Genomic DNA, 10556 nt, shown 5'->3' on the forward strand with positions numbered 1-10556 from the left:
AAATGTTCTGATGAATTGAAAATTGTGGACCCTGTTGTAAACAAGTCTTAGTGTTTTGCCATGGTTTCGACCACAAAGTAGCAGTTTTTGTATTGACTTGTATTGACCCATACTAAATAGAAATGTCAATCAATTCAATCAATCAACTGTAGTCGATATCAAAGGGAAAGAGTCGAGAGAGCATGGTGGAAGAGCTGAGAGCTAGGGAAGGTGGGGAGTTGAATAGATCACTTTTAAAAAGAGAATTAGTGCAGCAGAGGATAATAAGAGAGGCACGTGTGTGACGTGTTGTTTAGATTAATAAAATAAACTGGTTTGTGGGATAGAATGTACCGGTAATTAAAGGTGTAGTGAAATGAAAAATACGTTTTTCACACTTTTAGACCATCTCCGTGGTCATCATATGAGCATACCTAACAATGGATGCCAAAAAAATGGGAAAATTCTCATTTTTGTGTGTTTTTATATCAAAAGTCCATAACAATATTTGTTTTATTACTTCCTGTAAACGAAAACGTGCTGCGTGATGACGTGTCGAGGCCAACATCGATAAAAGCCAATAAAAATGAAGCTCACCCGTATCCTCTCCATATGTGCGCATCCGTGCAGCACAGCTGCTATTGATTACAGAAATCCTCCGTTTTTATTCCCATTCCAGATAACATCCAGACAGTGTATTACTCGGTTTCAACTTAATCATCACGCTAAAATATGTATCTGAAAACATTATAGGGTAGAAATAAGCCACATAACAGTAAACTGGTAGAGTTGGCCGTCTATTTCATTTGTAAACAAACACACACCACGCTGCTGCGTATAGCATAGCAACACTCCCTAGCTACCGTCCCATCGCCTGAAGGGATGCGACGCTCTGATTGGTTCAGAAACTTCAGACCGGTGTTTCAACTTGAAACCGTTTGAAACTTCATAATAAAATGTCCACCATTTCCGTTTCATTACACCTTTAAACATAGATATATATATATCTATGCCTTTAAAGGTACAGAGATAAACAGAAGGGGGCGGTAATGCAACTACAGATGGCAACCGCCATAAACTCACAGAGAAGAAGATTTTCGCAACGCGCATGGGCCAAAATGTTTTGACCCGGAAATAAATTAAGTGTGTGTTGTTGTTTTTCTTTGTTAGCTTCATGCTAAGCTGCTGTTGGCTGTTGGCTCTCAGCTCAGTTATTCTGCCATTATGGTCAATTGTTGCGTCAAAAACTGTCGCAGTAATGAAGGTAGCATGACAGTAGGAATTAGGTTCTACACTATCCCTGCATGGCGGCCAAATGAAAGTGACTGGCTCGCCGCGTTGACAAAGAGACGTCACATAGCGTGGTTGTCTGCCGTGGGACTACCTCAATTCACGTTTAACTGGAGAGTATGTTCCCGGCATTTCCTTTCTGGTGAGTTAATACATAGCACTTAAACCTAGGCCCTTTCGGAACCCTAGGTTACCTTTTCTGTAAAGGGGCTAGGCTGCCAGTAGCCGCAACATCACACACACACACACACACACACACACACACACACACACACACACACTGTAAGTCATATCTGATAAAGGACGTTGAGTCTCTTTCGATCTGCAAAGGGTTTGTTTCATAATAAAACACAGTAGAGATTATGAGCTGCTTTCTGTGTCAAATTTTCATTTCATTTCATTCTGAATTTACCAGTGCCACCTGTTTAGAAATTGCACATAATGCAGGAGGCAGCAGGACGTTGCATTATTGAAAACAAGCGCCAACTTCTGGTTCAAGACACGGGTAACAGCCTCAATTGCTCCTTCTTAAATTGTGTATGTATATATCTATATGGAACACAAAAAGTTTATCTAACTTTGCTACTACAGAGAAAACATGTACATTATGTTACTATTATTTTTGAGTGTTGCAACCACTCCCTTACGGAGCTATGTGTGTCTCTGGCTGGCTGGCTGGGTCCGTCCCTGGCTGCCTGCCTGGGTCTGTCCGAGCACGAAAATAGCATGGTTGTTTTACACCTCAATTAAAACCAACATCACAACCTAGTGCAACCTCACACACATGCACATATTAACTGTATGATGATTTCGGGTGTGCCAGTACAGTACAGTACAGTACAGTACAGTAGAGGGACCCCCACACGCTAACTCTGTCATTTCTCAACCGTTTCGGACGCGGGGCAGCTCGCCGGAACTGGCCCGACCCTCTGAGCGCATTCCTGGGGTCTGGATGTTCCCGGGACCCCCTGGGGACCTCCACACGATAACTCTGTCATTTCTCGACCGGCTTTGGATGCGGGGTGGCTCGCCGGAACTGTGCCAGCACCCTGGCCGCGTTCCTGTGGGTCTGGAACTTCCGGGGAGTCCCCGGGGACCCCCACACGGAGTTGCACCACTCACTTCACATGGGTGTGATTTTACACTTTGATTGCTCTTTCTTGCAAAATGTATTCTTGTTTGCTGTGCTTGCTGTGGTTTTGTTGTTTTTAAATGTTATACTATCTATGCTGCTGCATTGTCTGTAAGGAAGCCAAAACAAAAAAGTTTTACTCTTATGTACCTGTACACAAAATGTAACAATAAAGTACAACCTTGAACCCTTGAATAAGACACAGGTCCTGAAAGGATATTATGTGACTGGACAGACTGGCATTAATTATGTCGGTCAATGAGTTAATTATTCCTGAAAAATGTTTTTTTCCCCCCCCAGGTATACCAGCCAATGAAAAGCATGAGGGCGATCCAGACTGGGCACCATCTTTACACTTGGGTCACAGTGAAGCACAACAAACATCACTGGAAGAATCCAGTGATGAGGACGAAGCAGCAGGTGGAACTGAGATTTCCGGTTCTGTCGCCAACATCTTGATAAGATGTGACGCGTGTGTGAGCAGCTGTGCTACTGAATGCGACTTGTGTGTGCATTGGCGTGCTGAAATCAAATGCCTTTTGGAACAGAAAAGGGGTGATGAGCGTAAAAGGAGGCCACTGGATGTACAATTCTTTGAAGATGATGATCTGAAAGTCAAGTACTACACTGGTCTTCCAACGTTTGCCCTCGTAATGGCTGTGCTGTCCACAATTCAGCTCGACCTGTCTGCGGGAGTCAAAGGATTGACTGAATTTCAGATGCTTATCCTAACTCTCATGCGTCTGAGGCATAATATGCCAGACACCCGCATCGGTCAGCTCTTTAATATAGGCCGAACAACTGTTAACATAATATTTAATGACACATTAAGTGTTTTGCATGCCCGACTTAAGTCTTTGGTGCACTGGCCAAGTAGAGACACTTTGCAGAGAAGCATGCCTCCTCTGTTTGATGAGGCCTTTGGGGAGCATGTTGCTGTAATAGTGGACTGTTTTGAAGTATTCACATTGAAACCATACAGTCTGAAGTTGAACGCACAACCTCAGTCATATTTGGACTACAAGCGCAATAAAACCACAAAGTACCTCATTGGCGTTACACCACAAGGACTTATCTCATTCATTTCCAAGGGATGGAGCGGTCACATCAGTGACAAGCATGTGACAGAAAACTGTGGGATTCTTGACAAACTGTTACCTGGTGATTTCCTGCTAGCTGACCGTGGCTTCGATATCAGGGTGGGGATGATGTGTGCTGAGGTGAAGACGATCCATTCAATCACAAACGGATCCTGCCATTTGGATATAAAAGATGTGGAAGCAACACAACAGATAGCTCACCTCAGAATATATGTGGAGGGCGTGATTGGCACTTTACGTAACAAGTACACTATATTAGCTGATCATATTCCGCTCAGTATGGTGCTTCCAGTTGAGAAGGAGGACATGACATTACTTGACAAGATGCTGAGCGTCTGCTGTGCCCTGACAAACCTGTGTGGGAGTGAGGTTGCACGACATAAGCAGTAGCCTACGGCACGACTATTGATAACATATGTTTCTTGATACAGACTTTTTTCTTTATATAAATTATTACTTTTTTTACTTTTTTTGTATAGTAACCTGTGTAAAGTTTACATTGTTTGTGACATGGCTTCAAATAAAACACATTCAGAAAGTAGTGTAAACTCATTTCACACAGTGCAGGGTCCCTGCAGATCCTTAAAGTATAGAAATCCATGGTCAATAATTGTGGGAGTGAAGGCATTAAATGTAATCTGGGGCAGAGTGAATTGTTGAACTTGGTAGCAGATTCACATAACAAACATAACTTGCCTTGTTTATTTCTTGACTTTGACTATCGGATAGCCTACGGCTGATACAGAAATACAACTCAATTCATTACCACCACTAATTTTCAACATTACCTTAGAGTTGTTGTGTGGACATAATTTTAAAAGAAAAGAACTGGAGGTCAGGAATGTGATCAGTAACATTACAAAGTACATATTTTACTGAGATGTACATACACATTCCAGACCTCCAGTTCTAGGCAACACAGAATGGGGTGACTTTAAAAATGTTTTTATTTCCACACAACTCTAAAGGCCTATTCATAGTCTGGATTTTAGGTGGTGAGCTGACCACCGGAGCTGAAATAACGTTGAGCGGTGGTGAGTAAAAACAGAGAGAAGGGCGGTGGCGGTGGTTTGCTCTTCAGTCTTCACCGCGGCTCGCGACGTCATGTTGTAGTTCGGTGGTCACCTAACCACCGAAAATCCAGACTATGTATGAGCCTTAAGGTATATATATTAATGACATAGTAAAATGTTGAAAATGAGTGGTATTCTCCTCAAAGCCCAGCACCCAGCCTGCCGATGTGCGTATTCTACGTCCGCTCTATTCTCCTCAAAGTCCACACTCACAACATAGGGAGTTCAACAAACCATGTGCAACCCAGATTCAACTCAAACAAGGAATTAAATTAATTTTGCTCCTGTCCTATGCCACTGAAATGTGGAACGCCCTACCAACAGCCATAAAGACGTGATGTGAATCCCTTGACTCCTTCAAAACTGCTCTCAAAGAGCACCTATGGACGGCTGCAATTTGAAAATGGCCCCAATAAAAAATAAAACGAAAGCCTGAGTTTCCCCCACCCTTTTCCCTACTGTACATGTTTTTCCCCTTCTTTTTTTAACTTTCTTTACAATTTCCTTTTTTTTCATAGAAAAATTGTATATTTCAATTTGTACGTCTTTAAATGTTCTGATGAATTGAACATGGTGGTAAACTTAGTGTTTTGCAATGGTTTCGTCAAACAAAGTAGCAGTTTTTGTATTACCCATTCTACATACTGTGAAATAAAAATGTCAATCAATCAATCAACTGTAGTCGATGTGATATCAAAGGGGAAGAGTCGAGAGAGCATGGTGGAAGAGCTGAGGGGGTGGTGTGAGTTGAAGAGATCACTTTTAAAAAGATAATTAGTGCAGCAGAGGATAATGCTGGGAAGAGGCACGTGGTGTTTAGATTAATATAAGAGAAACTGGTTTGTGGGATAGAATCATAGGATAGAATGTACCGGTAATTAAAGGTACTGATAAACATATCAAAGGTACTGATAAAAGATAAACAGAAGGGGCGGTAATGCAACTAAGGATGCCAACCATAACCCACGAAGACTATTTTCGTAACGCGCATGCGCTCAAATGTTTTGACCCGGAAATAAGTTAAGTGCGTGTTCGTGTTGTTGTTGTCATATTACTCTATGGTTGTTGTTGAGCATTACTGTGTAATTAGCTCCATGCGTCGCTAAGCGCGGCTGTTGCAGCCTCGGCGCATGACTGTATGTTGCTGTTGGCTCTCATCCAGCTCAGTTATTCTGTCATTATGGTCAATTGTTGCGTCAGAAACTGTCCCACTAATAGTCGTAACAAAGTAGACGGAATGAGTTTCCACAGCATCCCTGCGTGGCGGCCAAGTGAAAGTGCCTGCAGGCTCGCCGCGTTGACAAAGAGACGTCGCATAGCGTGGTTGTCTGCCGTGAGACGACCCGACTTCACGTTTAACTACGTTCCACAGAACAAAAGAGTATGCTCCCGGCATTTCCTTTCTGGTGAGTTAATACCACTAAAACCAGAATGTGCTCCCGTCATATCCATGATCCAATCCAAGTCTGGTGTGTTTCACTAAAATTAAAGACCAACTAAAACCAGAGTGTGCATTATTATAGACGAGTCAATATCAGGGCTGCCAGTAACTGCAATAAAAAAAATAATAAAAAAGAAATATATATATATATAATTTTGTTTTAATTATTATTTTTTTCTAATAGAGACTAGAGAGAGAGAGAAAGTTGTATCCGTTTATCAAACACAGGATAAGATGTAAATTCCTTTGTGCAAGCACATACCTAAGAGTGTCGTCGTGATGAATGGCAGAATGTCTTGGTGTCATCCTGTCGTCCTGGTGATGAGTGGTGGTGAATGGTGGGAGCTGGATACGCATCATCAGTAGTGTATCCTTGGATCTTGGGATGTTTCGGCCCTAACACTATACACCCTCCCCAAGGTGGCCAGCTACAGGCTGATCAGACCTGAGCTTGCGTTAATCCAGACTCGTCACGAGAAAGAGAGCCATGCATGGCAAACTTCTCGTTATTTTTTTTCTAATAGAGACTAGAGAGAGAGAGAAAGTTGTATCCAATGTTATTAAAGGACGTTGTTCCTCTTTCTATCTGGAAAGAGGATCAATGGGCCTTATACCCCCCCCTCTTTTTAATTGCACATAAATAATGCAGGAGGCAGCAGGAGGTTGCATTATTATATATTGAAAACGAAATATGAAATAACGTCCAGTTCAAGACACAGGTATTTTTGCCCCTTGAATAAGACACAGGTCCTGAAAGGACATTATGGCAGTGACTGGACAGACTGGTCAGTCAATGAGTTAATTATTCCTGAAAAATGATGCCTTAGCCCAGCTCAATGTTGTTTTACAACAACGTTTTTTTTCCCCCCAGGTAAACCAGCCAATGAAATGAGTGAGGACGATCCAGACTGGGCACCATCTTTACACATGGGTCACAGTGAAGCAGAACAAACATCACTGCATTCTTCCAGTGATGAGGACGAAGCAGCAGGTGGAACTGAGATTTACGGTTCTGTTGCCAAGGTGCCATTGATAAGATGTGACAAGTGTGTGAGCAGCTGTGCTACTGAATGTGACTTGTGTGTGAATTGGCGTGCTGAAATCAAATGCCTGTTGGAAGAGAACAGGGAAGATGAGCGTAAAAAGAGGCAACTGGATGCACAATACTTTGAAGATGAAGATCTTAAAGTCAAGTACTACACTGGTCTTCCAACCTTTGCCCTCGTAATGGCTGTGCTGTCCACAATTCAGCCCTACCTGCCTGTGGGAGTCAAAGCATTGACTGATTTTCAGATGCTTATCCTAACTCTCATGCGTCTGAGGCATAGTATGCCAACCATCCGCATCGCTCAGCTCTTTAGTGTAGGCCGAACAACTGTTAACAGAATATTTAATGATACATTAAGTGTTTTGCATGCCCGACTTAACTCTTTGGTGCACTGGCCAAGTAGAGACACTTTACAGAGAAGCATGCCTCCTCTGTTTGATGAGGCCTTTGGGGAGCATGTTGCTGTAATAGTGGACTGTTTTGAAGTATTCACATTGAAACCATACAGTCTGAAGTTGAACGCACAACCTCAGTCATATTTGGACTACGAGCACAATAAAACCACAAAGTACCTCATTGGCGTTACACCGCAAGGACTTATCTCATTCATTTCCAAGGGATGGAGCGGTCACACCAGTGACAAGCATGTGACAGAAAACTGTGGGATTCTTGACAAACTGTTACCTGGTGATTTCCTGCTAGCTGACCGTGGCTTCGATATCAGGGTGGGGATGATGTGTGCTGAGGTGAAGACGATCCCTTCAATCAAAAACGTACCCTGTCATTTGGATATAAAAGATGTGGAAACAACACAACAGATAGCTCACCTCAGAATGTATGTGGAGGGCGTGATTGGCACTATACGTAACAAGTACACTATATTAGCTGATAACATACCGCTCAGTATGGTGCTTCCAGTTGAGAAGGAGGACATGACATTCCTTGACAAGATGCTGAGTGTCTGCTGTGCCCTGACAAACCTGTGTGGGAGTGAGGTTGCACGACATAAGCAGTAGCCTACGGCACGACTATTGATAACATGTTATTTATAGTAAGCAGTGTAGTTTACAATGTTTGTGACATGGCTTCAAATAAAACATTCAGAAAGTAGTGTAAAGTGTACCCTTGTTTCTAACAGTTTTCTGAAAAAGCTGTTTCTATGTCAGTGGTGCTCAATGTTTTCCAAGTCAAGGACCCCCAGCATTATCTGTATTTGGCCGCGGACCCCCAATCTCAAAATATGTTGTTCCAGGGACACCCCAGAAGCAAAGTTTTGAGTCAAAAACGTTCGCTCTGAAAGAATATATATTCAAAGATTTGAATATATACACATTTTCACGATTTTTCGAAAATAGCAGATCTACAACCTCGTAGCGCGGCACTCGGTGCTTAAAACACCAAAAGGGGTTCCCGTTAAGAATGGGTTAATGGGTTAAGGCATACAGCCTTCTTCAGAGCAGAGTTGCTCCGAAAAGGCTGTTTGCTGAAACGCGTCGGCGTTCTCAAATAAACATGAGAAATTGCATCTGAGCCAGTCTTGCATCTTTTATTTTGGAGTTCTGCTTTTTCCCACTTTGTTTTAGGAGTTAACTTGCATTCTAATTTAAAGTGTGGAATGGACTGACATGTCAAAATAGTGAAACAACACTAAAAAGGCAGCAACGTATGACCAGTATTACAGTGTAATGTTTAATAAAAGGTAGGTAGAGTTTCTGCTCTATTGTTGACAAAAACAAAAACGTTTTTTTATCAGTGGAGGAAACGTGGTCTTATCTTGTCTCTAATCACCTTCACTACCCATTCCATGCAGTTCAACTTATGAACAGGAACTGGACTCCAAAGTCCAAGGCTGATGTTTGTCCTGAAAAACAGAGGCCAACTGGTTTCTCACAGGGGATTAAAACTGGGATAAACAGGAATATATATAGACTTAAAAAAGAAGCACTCAAATGTGGAGGAGAGAGTGCAATTAAATATATATATATATATATATATATATTCCATAAAAGCATGTCACTGTGTGTTCCCCATGTGCAGCAGTTTAGTAATAGTCACCCAGCCTCTTGTCAGCACCATCATCACAGGTGTACATTTATCAACTCATTGAAATAGCTGAGAATGTGGTTTCTTCCCAAAAGGAGAAATGGGGGCAGTCTAGAACCAAGCAATTGTAGGGGCCCCCAAGCAAAGGTGGCCCTCTGCTGGAGAACTTAATATTAGCATACGTTCAAAACTGGCCCCTATAAAAACGTTTTTCCCCTTTTTAACTGTGTATATGATTTCTTTTTTTCTGGTTATCCTCTCAGTAGCAGTTTTTTGTATTGACCTGTTGTATTTAACGGTAGCCATTCTACAAATCAATCACCTTTTTCATGGTTAGATATAAATTAGAACTGCTCTTTTCTTAGTTTTTTAATGATTGGAGTGGGGAGTAACCTGTAGTGATAATAAGTGTAATTCATACAATATCTTATCCTATACATTCATTGGGATTGATGCATAATTTGGTTACAATGTGTTGTGCTGGCTCAATGGAGTGCAGAGTTAAATCAGACTCCCAATCTGGGAACCCATCAGCAAAAAAAAATGTTTTTGCCAATAGAATGTGGATAACAGGATTTTGGTCTGCCCTCATCAGCCCTCTTCCGGAGAGGCGCCTGTAGACCCTGGGTTCGAATCTCACTGGTCAATTGATTTTCCATGATCCGATGCTACTTGTTGCAGACAATTTATTTTCTCAGATAAAACGCTACTTTTACTGAGGTTAAAGTTAGGTTTAGGCATTTCTTTTTTTACTGAGGTTAGGATTCAGAATAAGGTTAGCTTTAGGCATCAATCACAGCGCATCCTTACCAGGTCTTGCTCAAACTAGTGCCACTTTGTGTCTCCAGCTCTGTCATTACAGAGAGAGAGAGATGGACAGATGGGGTGATTATAAATTATTGGGATTTCTCCCAACTCAACTGCTCTCACATGATCTGGTCAATAAATAAGTGCACCTTATAACATGTAGGCCGAGGGTTAAAGGGTACGATACTACATATCCATATTTATTGAGCAAGCATAGCCTAATGATTAGGCTATGCTTGCTCAATGAATATGCATTAGGCCCTAATCTAAAGATTATGCAACAAATGTACATCACCTAAAGGATATTTTTGAATGATGCAAAACTCAAGAATGACAATTCTTCATTATTTGTATTTTACAAAATATGCTGCTGTAGTTACTTTATTGCTTTGAGCGTGTTTCACATTAATGTTGCAATTTTACCATGTTATGCAATGTTGCTTATGAACTAATAATGAATTGCATTTTTGTAGTGCTTTTCCAAGTGATCAAAGTGCTTTACAATGGTTCATTCATTCATACATTGGGAGGTGAAGCGGCGAACAGTCGACGCCAGCGTCCTCACTTCCCACATCCACACACCAATGGTGGCAAGCTTACACCGACATTGGAGGCAATGTAGGGTTCAGTGTCTTGCCCAAGG

At 41.8% G+C, this 10556-nt stretch overlaps 2 protein-coding genes across 2 annotated transcripts; both read left to right on the forward strand.

The window, feature by feature from the left end:
- Positions 1-1074: 1074 nt before the first annotated feature.
- On the forward strand, positions 1075-5145 carry LOC306935167 (uncharacterized protein). Its single transcript, XM_079518080.1, has 2 exons — positions 1075-1411; positions 2702-5145. Exons 1-2 carry the CDS (start codon positions 1204-1206, stop codon positions 3889-3891), a joined length of 1398 nt encoding a protein of 465 aa, XP_079374206.1. The 5' UTR covers positions 1075-1203; the 3' UTR covers positions 3892-5145.
- A 437-nt stretch (positions 5146-5582) lies between these two features.
- LOC306934826 (uncharacterized protein) lies at positions 5583-8173 on the forward strand. Its single transcript, XM_079517637.1, has 2 exons — positions 5583-5980; positions 6887-8173. Exons 1-2 carry the CDS (start codon positions 5713-5715, stop codon positions 8077-8079), a joined length of 1461 nt encoding a protein of 486 aa, XP_079373763.1. The 5' UTR covers positions 5583-5712; the 3' UTR covers positions 8080-8173.
- Positions 8174-10556: the final 2383 nt, after the last annotated feature.

Source organism: Electrona antarctica (assembly GCF_951216825.1).
Source record: "Electrona antarctica genome assembly, chromosome: 13".
Classification (NCBI taxonomy): Eukaryota; Metazoa; Chordata; class Actinopteri; order Myctophiformes; family Myctophidae; genus Electrona; species Electrona antarctica.